The sequence below is a fragment of the Zootoca vivipara genome, chromosome 12, assembly GCF_963506605.1.
Source record: "Zootoca vivipara chromosome 12, rZooViv1.1, whole genome shotgun sequence".
Classification (NCBI taxonomy): Eukaryota; Metazoa; Chordata; class Lepidosauria; order Squamata; family Lacertidae; genus Zootoca; species Zootoca vivipara.
The window spans coordinates 32,527,289-32,539,628 of NC_083287.1; the positions used below are offsets into that span (position 1 = coordinate 32,527,289).

A 12,340-nucleotide genomic window follows, 5' to 3' on the forward strand; every position below is an offset into this window, starting at 1 on the left:
TGCACTCGCTGCTGCGACCCTTGCGGTATGTGACTGCTTTTGGCAGCGAGCACATGAAGGATTTCATTGAGTGTGAAGACAGAGAGCAGAGACAGAAAGCAGAAGGAGGCGGCCGCTGCCTTTGTAGTCGGGGAGGAATGCGGAAATGTTGAAGCACTATGTCAAACTTTTTTGAAATGGGGTCAAGTCACATTCAGCCAGCGTGGGAAACGGAGGGGGAAAAAAAGTGGAGGCGAGGTGGGGGGAAACTCTTCTACTCCTGCTGCTGCTACTCCCAGACTGAGGACAGACTGAGCACAGGAGGAGAGAGAGAGAGAGAGAGAGAGAGAGAGAGAGAGAGAGAGAGAGAAGCGGCGGCAGGAAAAGAGTGGCAGCAGGCAGGCAGCGTGGAGAGCTGGTGTAAGAGCCCCGCACTCTCCGGAGACTGATCGCTGCAAGGCTTTGATCAGCCCCAGAATAGTTAGCACAAGCCTCTCTCTCTCTCTCTCCTTCTTCTTCTCCCCCCCCCCAAGGAGGGGGGAGGAGGCGAGATCCTCTGTGCATTAAGGTGCAGCCTGCCCTACCGCTTGCCGGAAGATGCGAACTCAGGGCAGAGGCAGAGCCCCAGAGGAGACGCTGCGACTACCTGTGTGGCCCCGCCACGGTGCCTGCTGAGACCTGAGCCTGCAACCTCAGCCACCATCACCATGTGAACGCTTCGAATCCGGTTCGGTGCTGCTGCTTGGACCCATCATTCTTATGAGATGCTGATTATTTAAGAAAAAAAACGAGGGGGGGAACCTCTCCCCCATCTTTTCTTGTTTTGTTTTCTTTTTCATTCTTTCACCCCCTACCTTTTTCATATTTTTTTAAACCCCAGCTCTCCTGGAGATCACTTTAGGTGGGAGTTTTCCTCTGAAGACCGAGGCAGTTCCAGAGCAATATCAGGTACTTTGGAAAGTGCCCATGTGCTCTCCTGTGTAGACCCTGTAACTGAATGCTCCACTAATTTCCTATTTGGGGGTGGGGGTGGAGAGAAAAGTGGGTGGGAACAGGAATCTTTTCCTTTCCCCCCCCCCGCCCCAAGACCTCGCTCTCCGCCTTTCAGACATGCCTTATTAATTTGTAGATTGTGCCGGATCGATCCCAACCCACCCATCCCGGAGGAAAACAACTTATTCTGCCTTTCTCCCATCGCGTGCATGCTGTAAAAGGGAGCTGCTTTGGGGTGGTCCTCGAGCACGTTTTCTATGAAATGCCACGAAGGACGGGTGTGTGTGCATGCATGCATGGATGTGGGTGGGTGAAAGAGGACTCATGCGGGCATTCTGGAGAGTCTTGACCCTGGTCTGAGTATTTTGGGGGTGGGGGCTGCCCGCCCGCCCGGGGAGGCGTTGTTCTTGTGGAAATCGCTTACCATGCATACTCGGCCACCCCCACCCTTCCCGACCCCCCCCCCCCGTTAGGGGAAATGCAATGCGAAATGTTTAGGGAAGGGGCTCGCCCGCCTTTGCCGAGCAGTTGCAAGGCGGCCGGGCGAGCACGCAGGGCACCAGGCTCGCGCATGCATTCTTCGTGTGACTTGGGAGGGGGGCAAGTTGCGATGTTAACAGAGCTCTAAAAGGAGCTCGGGGGGAGGAAATTAACAACAACACCCCCCCCCGCGCACCAGGATGTGCGTTTCTTATAAGAGACCGGTAACTTTCCACTGCCAACCGGCCAGTTTGCAGCCTCCGGTAGCGGCTCCTCGTGCAGCGAGTCTTCTCCGGGGCTGCGGGCTCTATCGCCTCAGGCAGGCAGGCAGGCAGGCGCGGCGGTGTAGCCGCAGGCCCCGCCCCTTGGCGACCCCCCACACGCAGTCGTCCCCCCCGCGCTCTCCCCGCGCGCCCCGCGTTCCCGACCTCACACAGACACGCAGGCAGAGGCCGCCTGGTCGGTTGGGGGCGACCTCCATCCCAGAGGCACCCAGCGGCCCCGCCTTCCCCCGGCCCGTTCTCTCTTTCTATTGGCTGACAATGCGCTTCCCTCAGAGGATCCTCTTCTTCGCTCGCTCGGGGGCACGTGGAGCTTTTTTCTTCCCCTCCCCACCGGCCGCCTCTGCAGTCGCCACTTTTCGCTTTGCTGAGCACGCGGCGCTTTTCGTTTTGTCCACCTCAGGTTTTTTGTTTTCTGTTTATAAATGGTATATATCTATATATCTATATGTGTGTGTGTCTGTACGTGTCAGAATGCCAGGACCTCAATTTCAAGCCCAGCAGGGCATGGTGTGAAGGTAAACGAGGCAGCAGCCAACCTTGCTTGGAAGCTAAAGGGGTGTCCTCGATTGGAGGCAGCATGGAAAGTTCCGTGGTGGGAGGAAAAGTGGGATATAAATATAAATAAATAACCTGGGAATAACAGAGAGAGAGATAGGGAGAGGCGTTTAACATGCACATGGGTACCTGTGCCTCACTATAAAATAGCCACAATAGGCCAAAGGTTTATGGGATGGTTTGTCAAAATGTTACTGCTCAACAGGCTTTTTTACTTTCTTTGGCCTTCCCATCTGAAAATGGCGCAGGTGGTCATAGCAGTTACTTCCATAACTTGGGGTGGGTGGGTGGGAATAATGTAAGCAGCCACTTTGCTAGATGGTACCTTGTTCACACGACTGGACTTATTTCTGTGGGCAGAAATAACTAACTAATAATTATTAATTAATTAATTAATTAATTGTAATTACTAACTGGTTAGCTGGCCGCTATAATGCTCGCTCAAGGAAGGCATAATGTGAAGTGTACACCTACCATTTCAAATTTAAGCTCTGCTGCTGACAGTACTCAGTTTTTCGTTGTTTCTGGCATATTTCCGGGTGCTTTAAAAATAATTTTCATATCTAAGTCTTGAGTTGGGGTTTTTTTGTTTTGTTTTTTGTTTCTTGCACGTGTGATGCAGATGTAAAGTGTACTTTGGCAAGAATGTGCATTCAGGTTGAAAAAGGCTTCTGTTTTGCATCCACCTTAGAAACATGGATGCATTTAGACAAATAGCAAAATATAGGCTCAAAGGTGCTTTTACACATGCCACATGTGAGATTGCGCTAAGGCTACCATAGAGCAGTTACTCTAGAATAACTTGTCATTGTTACTCAGATGTTTCCAAAGCTCGGGTAATAGAACTAAGCCAGAGGTCATACATATATGCGCACACACAGTTACATCATCTTCGAATGTCATATAATGGAATATGTTACTAAAAATGAAAATATTGTAAACCTCACACGTGAAATGCAAGAAAACTATTTTCACAGAGGACCATAGCCCAGTGGTAGTGCACATGCTATTTATGTGGAAAGTCCCAGATTCAACCTCTGGCATCTCAAGTTTTAAAAAGAGGTAGCAGGTGATGGGAAAGACTTCTGCTTGAGACTCTGGAATGCTGCTGCCTGCCAAAGTAGACAATATTGGGCTAGTTGTCATAAGGCAGCTTTGTATTCCCCAAATAGAAGTGATAATGTAGGGCTAAAATAATATGTCAAAATAAGAACTGTATCACATAATTGAAGGTTTTAAAAAATTATGTCAAATAATTGCATTTCAGAACAGAAATACAGTGTCTATAGTTACCACAGAAAAGTCTCAATTTTGTATTGATCTGTTGTGGTCACCTGTGAAGACTAAAATTAGCATGCCATCCTCTTTACCACTATTTAAGCATTCCAAAGACCAGTTTTCAGAATAATACAGTTTTGTTCCCAACACAATTTAAATCATCCTTGACTTCACTGCCAAGATGATGAGGAATACAATTTATTTAATGTATGAATTGCTTTGCAAAGCAATTTACAAAATAATGGAAATTTATATGAAACAGATACATATATAAAAAGTTAAAACAATTGCAAGTATGAAATCACATATACATTTTAAAACAACAGCAGAACAAACATAAAATCAATTCAGTACAGGTACCAACTAGGATAAAAATCTCAGTTATTTCAATAAATGCATTTATATTGTGTGCTGGTTCTCATCCATGTGTGAGAATTGGTGAGTAAATGTGAATATGATTTTTCTAATAAATGCGATTGTCTTAGTTTGGGGGGGAAAGTTGGTGAAAAGTGATTACGTAGTAATTTTCTACTAAGTGAGCTTTTGAAATATAGAGTATACCTTCTTATGCTGTCGCTAAAAGGTAAATAACATATAGATGAGGTATTAGCCATGCTCCAGACAGAACTATTACTACTCATCAATATTGTACTGGGAAGAGAGAAGGAAAATGTTGAGGCAAACACCTAAACATGCGGGTCTTTTATGGTAATCGTCCTGTCTTGCTTGTGTTTTTGTTCACATTGTGTTTTTGTTCACATTGATCTTTATGTTTATTACTAGACAGCAATTGGTAGTTGTTACTTATCTATTGTCTTTTTCATATGGCATCTTCCTTGCTGCTGAGTGGTCACAGCCATTTGGGTATAAGACTTTCAGACACTGACACCACTAACGTTATCACAAACATTCGTAAGCAAAATATGTGAGCACCAGAAAGAAACAATGTGGTTTCTCCGGAGATAATAGTTATCCCTACCACAAACCAATATGTGAACAAGTCTAAAATGTGGGCACTGATAAGTGGCAACTGCCGTGCTATTAGTGCAATGGGAGAACTACCCAATAATATGGTTCATTCAGTTGAGTTCTCTCATGAGAGTATATGTCCATTCTTCAACACGTTAAACCATTGTTACATACATTTTGTGCCTTACTGCAGTTGCATAAGGAGTCCTGAACAGCTGGTTACTTCAGGGCTCTATAACACACCATGATAAGATATAAATAAGATATCCATCTTGATATGTTCTCTACTCATTTCACAGTGTGTAGCATCTACCCAGTTCTTAGAACTGTTTGCACCTTCATCTAGCTTCATATCAGTTAACATTATTGTAGTTCTAGTAGGAGTCAACGGCTACTAGCCATGATGGCTATGTTCTGCATCCTCTGTCAGAGGCATCTTGCCTCTCAATACCAGTTGAGAATGGAAGGTGGGCTGAGTGCTGAGAATGGAAGATGGGCTGAGTGCTATTGCACTCATGTCTTATTTGCAGGCTTCCCACAGGCATCTGATTGGCCATTGTGAGAACAAAAAGCTGGACTAGATAAGCCTTTGTCTTTGTCTAGCTGGCTCTTATTATGTTCTTATTCTTAACCTTCCTTCACTTCACCAAGTTCCCTTTCATCTCATGGTACAGATGGATGTTTCATACAATTTGCAAAATGCTCTTAGCGTGGCTTTGTGAAAATTTAACATATGCCTCACCCTGTTCTGGAATATATTTTGAAAAAGCAGTTGAACTGGACATGGAAGAGTTCCTCTTCTATGTTTCTGTCCTTGCCCAGTTTGAAACACTTGCAGCCCAATTCTATGCATGTTTACCCAGAAGTATCCCACTATTTTCATTAGGGTTAATTCTTAGATAAGGATATGTAGAATCACAGTTCTAGTTTTTCTCTTCCCCTTCTAGCACACTGATGACATCTCTGTAGAACAAGGTATGACAAGGCATATCCACGTTATAAACTTGATCATTCTTATTTCCAAGAATTCTGGGAATTTTAGTTCAGTGAAGCCTAAAGAACTGTAATCAAGATCCTCAGAAGCTCATAAAATTTAAATTCCCAGAATTGTTTTTGGTGGAACATGTGGCATTTATACAGCAGTCGTCTACATATCAACAAATGGAGGGTGGCAGGAGCCCCATATCATCAAAATAGGAAGGAATAATTAAACATTCTCTTTTCTGTTGATTAAAATAGAAGTGCCATGAATTTACTTGAAGCTAAGTTCGGGACGCGGGTGGCGCTATGGGTTAAACCACAGAGCCTAGGGCTTGCCGATCAGAAGGTCGGCAGTTTGAATCCCCGCGACGGGGTGAGCTCCCGTTGCTCAGTCCCTGCTCCTGCCAACCTAGCAGTTCGAACGCACATCAAAATGCAAGTACAGTAGATAAATAGGTACCGCTACAGCGGGAAGGTAAACAGCATTTCCGTGCGCTGCTCTGGTTCACCAGAAGCGGCTTTGTCATGCTGGCCACATGACCTGGAAGCTGTACGCCGGCTCCCTCAGCCAATAACGCGAGATGAGCGCCGCAACCCCAGAGTCGGTCACAACTGGACCTAATGGTCAGGGGTCCCTTTACCTTTAAGTTCAGGACAGAGATATTTCTTTGAGATAAAATTGAGTGTTTTACCTAAAGTTCCAAAGAAGGCACACTTGATTTTAACTTGATACTGTACTCCTAATGAGCTAAAATGTGCCATTTAGCTATTGGATAAGCTGCTGTGATGTCATGGACTCTTCATAAACCTTTGAATTGTTCAAGAAGTTGTCGGCCACAAAGTGCTGTTAGTTGAGCTTAAAATATGGGAAATGAAAGCCTTCATTGGGGGGAAGGAAGACAGCATCCATTACATGGAGGCAGTATCTTTTGGCAACTCATGGGTGCTAGGAAGGGAAGGTGAAAGGTGGGAAGGAAACAAAGTGAGAAGAGAACCAATGATATAAGAAGGCAAAAAGTCAGAGAGCCCAGAAGTAGGGTAGACTAGATGGAGGATGCAGAAGGTTGAGGGAAGGAGAAACTTGTGTGAAATACAGACTTGCAAAGATGCACAATACTTAAAAAGAAAGCTGTGTATTTTAGCACAAATGACAAAGGCAAGCAGCTGTATGGAGAAAAGAGTGAAAACAAGATTAGAGGAAAAGTAGCTAAGGACAAGGGACACACCAGTTAGTAGATCCAGAAGCAGAGAATTCTGGTAGGGAGGTGAAAGGCAGGGCCAGTGTTGGGAAAAACCAGGGGGAAAGCTTAGCCAGAGTTTTAAACACTGGTGGGTTCTAAGAGCCCAGGAGCAAAAGGGGAGAGGCAGATATACCCTTGATGGAAAAACTCAGCTGCATAACCCAAGAATATTGGAAATATAGGCCTAATGCTAAAGTCTTGCTGTATATATTTTTCTAAGTTGTTGTTTTATTGCCATCATTAGCTTTGTCTAATTTGTCTTCCAAACCTGACTGCTTTGATTTCTGTTTTTTAATTTATTTTAAAATGTTGGCCATTTTAATTTGTTGCCAACACTCAGAATTGTTACATTAAAAATGAATGCTAATAATTGTTTTTCAAAATGGCTCCTTCATGCATAGCTGCCAAGTTTTCCCTTTTCTCACAAGGAAGCCTATTCAGCATAAGGGAAAATCCCTTTAAAAAAGGGATAACTTGGCAGCTATGCCTTCATGATAAGATTAAGATTGGCTATTATGAATAGTATTTGATACTTGGTTATGCTTTGGTTAATCATTAGTATTTGAAAATAAAGGAAAGTTGTGATCTGTATGTAAACAAATTTGTTGCTATTCATTACTTGAAAGATGGATTTGCTGTAGCCAGTCATAATTAAGCATTGATCTTGCACAACAACTCTTAAGTTAAGAGATAGGGACTTGGCCTGCTGTTGCCACAGCTTTGCTTGATTACTTTGGTCAAGCAAAGTGACCTCTAGGTTTTCATTTTTCCTTAATTCCTCAATCTTAATTTGGTTGTGGCACCAAAAAGAACAAAAATCTATCTATCTGTACTACTATCTGGATTCCATAAGTTTATCATATTTTTTTCATTTAGAAATGATCCAGTCCTCATCCAAATATGCATTAACAAGTTTTGAAATGTATTTGTATTTAAAAAAAATACCACTTACTATATAAAAAAATCTCTGAATGGTTTACATAAAAACAATTTTTTTTACATGAATCCAGAGGAGGATACAAAAAGGATTGCTGAATGTTTATCATAATAGGGCAAGATACAGCATTAAAAGTCTTGTAGGCTGCAGTGGGAATGTTAAACACTCTGCCATGATTAAATTTCTCCCACTTAAAGTAGTAAGATTTAACAGTGCTTAACGTTGCTTGGATTGTGCTCCATTTTTAGCCACAAATGATAAAATTAACACAATATTATATTCAGTTTTCAATCCAATAAATGGAACTACAGCAATTAGGTAAAGGTAAAGGGGCCTCTGACCATCAGGTCTAGTCGTGTCCGACTCTGGGGTTGCGGCGCTCATCTTGCTCTATAGGCCTAGGAGCCAGCGTTTGTCCGCAGACAACTTCCGGGTCATGTGGCCAGCATGACAAAGCTGCTTCTGGCGAACCAGAGCAGCGCATGGAAACGCTGTTTACCTTCCCGCCGGAGCGGTCCCTATTTATCTACTTGCACTTTGATGTGCTTTTGAACTGCTAGGTGGGCAGGAGCTGGGACCGAGCAACGGGAGCTCACCCCATTGCAGGGATTCGAACCACTGACCTTCTGATCAGCAAGCGCTAGGCTCAGTGGTTTAACCCACAGCGCCACCTGGGTATAACAGCAATTATATATTACCTAATCTGAAAGAGCATAATATTAATGTAAAATTCATGCTTTACTGGTACAGCTTTTTGTGAGTAGCTCACAAAATGGGATAAGGATTATATAATCAATGAAAAATCAATTGCATGATTCAGAAAATGAAACTTTATATCTGGCTAGCTAATAATGCATGTTCAGAATTTAAGTACTCATGGTCATTGTGAGCCATGTGTCCTAAAATTTTTGTCAAGTACTGCCAGTTGTACAAGCAGTTGCTGAAATGGTCTTAGACTAAATCCAAGCCCAACTCCTTTGTATTTGGTCTGAGTACATGTTGGTGGATCTGGACACTTGTCATGCATGTTATACTGACTTGCTGATTAGATTACATGGGTCTACCCTTGAGGATGTTTCAGAAACTTTAGCTGGCATGAGGCACTAGGCAGCTACCAATTTGTTTCTTAGCCCAATTTAAGGTGATGGTTTTGCCCTATAAAGCCCTAAAACACAGTATTCTGATTATCCCAGGAAGTGTCTTATTCCATGTATTGTCCCTTGAGAATTGAAACCTGCAGATGAAGCCATCCAGGTTCTGTCCATTCTGGATGGTAGGTTGTATTTCTCAAGAAACAGGTTTGTTTTCTTTTTTCTGTAGTGACCCTGGACCTGAATTCCAAGAGGTCTTTCTCTTTGTTTGTTAAAGGCTAGGTGGACTTTTTAAAAAAATTATTTCATCAAACCTTTGGGGTTTGGGGTTTTAAGGGTACAGCTTGTGCTGTTGTTTTTCCTAGTGTATTAAATATATTTTTGTATATTTATTGCTGATTTGTGTTTGTGACTTGGCTTAGATGTAGCAGGAAACCCACATTTTGGTTTCAACTTCCAGGCAAATACTAGGCAAACCATGGTTTAGTGGTGCTTGTCTGCTTAATTTTCTATCTGGTCGGGACTTGGGAGGTGTCCATTGGGAAAGACAGCAACACAGGTTGGTTGTTGCAGCACCACGGATAGCTCCAGTGAGCAACTCGCTCCAACAATGGTTGGAAGCAGCAGTTCACTCCATCTTAGCTAAGGGCGTATCAACACTTAAAATTTTGCCCCACACTTTCCAGGTACAGGCCCATGCTTTAAAGCTCTGTGTCTAAGTACCCCTTTTTTCACCCCAGAGCTTTCCCTGAAAAAATCTACTTGGACATGGAGAGTGTGGATAAAAGGTAATTATCCCCTTGTGGAAAACAGAGTCTCTTAAAGGGCCAACTCTAGCATGAAGACAGACACTTCTCCTGCTTTCTATGGCCTCCCACTTGACATGTTTCTAAATATAAGAATGTTTTTGAACCACCAAAAATATATTGCACCATTGTTCTGGTGTGATAGTGGGGGGCACTTGGTTCCTCAGACCAGGTGAAGATGCTTTTGGGAGCTCTTTCAATGGGCACCTGTTTGCTAGGTTTAATGATCTGATCACCAACATCTGGCTTAGTCCCAGGAACTTTGTCTGGCTCCTTAGCTGGTAACACTGTATCCCCTGACTTAGTGTTCTGGTCATTGCTGGACAGTCCCCTTGAGGCAGAGCAGTGACCCTAACTGTGCTTTGTTGGTTGTCTGTGAATTCAGTTATAACAGCAAACCTCAGTTAGCCTTGAACTTGTACATCATCACTCCCCATCTAGATTTAGCTGTGTGGAGGAGGTTAGAAACATTTGCTTCCATTTTCAGCTAACCATGGTTTATCTTTATGGAACCAGGAACTACTGCTTATCCAGTCAAGCATGTTTAATTGCCTCCTAGCCATGCAATACTTTCTGTGCCATTCAGCCAACCCACAGGTTTAGGGCAAGGATGGGAATTTCTCTCTAGCATAGCATTGTACAACATGGAAAAACTTTTTAAAAAACTTACTTGCAAGAGAACAATTTGTTAACAGGCAGTTGCATCTGCTGAAGCACAGAAATATGTCTAGGATTCTTTAGGTCTTCTATTACCAGTTGAAGACCTAATGAGACACACATACCTCCCCACACCTGCCTAACACTACCCGTTCTTTTAAATACCATGCCAGTTTCTTACTTGAGATCAGACAAGCAGGCATTCCTGACATGGTGTTTTAATTGGTGCACCGAGACTGTGGAATAAACTCCTATGGAGATCTGTCAGGCTAACTCTCTTTTCTTTTCTTTTTTTGCTATCTATGGAATACTTGTTTGTTTCAATGTGCCTTTGATTTGTGAGTTTTCTGCCATTTTGCTGTGCTTGTTTTTTAATCTGCTGCTGCTTTACCCGCCATGTTTTTAATGATGGTTGTTTATTTCTGGAACCAGACTAAATTATTCTGAATGAACTGCAGAATGCACATTTCTTAATTTTTATAAAAAGTCCAAGTGTAACATTTAACTTAATTCAGTTCACAGAACACAAATATTCTGTCCCCTTGATCTGCATCCCATTGCCTCTTGTAATTGCACTGCTTAAAGGGCTCATTTCACTTAAATGTGTGCAAGCCAGCTGTATTACATATGCCAACTAAATGTGCAGACGAAGTGTTTAACGGCAATATTCTATGATGGAAGCCGGTGGAGAGATACTCCTAATACTAATTATGTTCTCTTTGGTGGTTGTTTTTTTGTCCCTTAGATCTCATTAGCTTTACAAAGATAATGATTCCAAAGACTACCAGATAATTGCCACTGGCTAAGCAAGAAGGCTCACGTGGGCATTACTACAGTTCTGGAAGGGTGCAAGAACCATCCTGCAGGCTGGTCCATCTGTCAAAATATCTGGACACCCTGTTCCAATATCAACTAAGGGCTGATTTGCACATAGGGAACGAGGGCAACAGCCACAGCACCTGAAACACCACAGAAAGGAACTGGGGAAGAAGGAAAGCGGTGTCACCATGGAGAAGGACAGCATGACTCTAGCTGATCAACAATATGAATGTGTAGCTGAGATTGGTGAAGGAGCCTATGGGAAGGTGTTCAAGGCCCGGGACCTGAAGAATGGTGGACGTTTTGTAGCACTGAAGAGGGTGCGGGTGCAGACAAGTGAAGAGGGGATGCCACTTTCCACCATACGTGAGGTGGCTGTATTGAAGCATCTGGAAACATTTGAGCATCCCAACGTGGTCAGGTGAGGAAGGTGCGGGGGGCGGTGGCAAGGCATATGGCCAACTGTATCCCAGTTATACATTTTGGGTGTTCTGAGCATCATGTTTGGGGTATGTGGCTTGGTTGAGCACTAGAATAGCTGTCTGGAATGAATTTGAAGTTTGTTCAAGTGTATATATTGCCAACCTGCCTAACCCACCTTTTCTTGAGCTCTGCCTCCCACGCATTCAAACATCCATCTCCAGAGGCATAGGTGTGTGACTTAAGTATTTGAGTGGATGGGCATGGAGCCACATGTAAGCTGTGATCTTTTTGAGCACAAAAAAGGAAGAATAGAGAGAGAGAAGCTCTTTTGTCCTGGGTATTAGTTGTGCCTAGTAAAAGCTGGTGCTATTCTAGCGCTACTAAACACTGCCTATGTGGTAATAAGAATCTTTTATACTAGGCAGGACAATTCTGCAGTTATAGAAAACTCAGAATTTGTTCTTGGTTAAGTAGCTTTCTAATGCTTAAAATGTTAAAAGTAATATGTAAAATTCAAAATGAACATGTAAATAAAAATATTAAAGGTTGAAATCTTGCTCAGCTGCAACCTTAACTCAGGCCACCAAAATCTCTGCCTGATTTAAAAACAACATTTCCAAAAGATGCTCAGACTTGCCCTTCATGTCTCAGTGTGCCTAAGGATCGGTCTAAAGCATACCTTAAAATCATGGTTGGTCATGGGATAGGTGGTGGTCTGGCAAATGTGTTGGACACAAGCCATCTAGTGAAACAGAACCTCTATTGATTGGCAGATGGTATAGAATTCAGTTGTATGTGGCCTGGAAGTACATTACTTTTTAATTTTTAAAATAAATTCATACTCCGT

General features: G+C 43.1%; 1 protein-coding gene across 2 annotated transcripts in view; it reads left to right on the plus strand.

The window, feature by feature from the left end:
• The first annotated feature begins 232 nt into the window (after positions 1-232).
• The window catches only part of CDK6 (cyclin dependent kinase 6), a 96,709-nt gene continuing 84,601 nt past the window's right edge, over positions 233-12,340 (plus strand). Inside the window, exons 1-2 of one of the 2 annotated variants that reach the window (XM_035128715.2) lie at positions 233-927; positions 10,997-11,491. In XM_035128715.2, the coding sequence (XP_034984606.1) occupies positions 11,259-11,491 (233 nt within the window). In that variant the 5' untranslated portion in view covers positions 233-927; positions 10,997-11,258. Of the gene's footprint in view, positions 928-1,878; positions 2,162-10,996; positions 11,492-12,340 lie in introns of those variants that run through there. The other variant, XM_035128716.2, reaches the window with a different exon arrangement.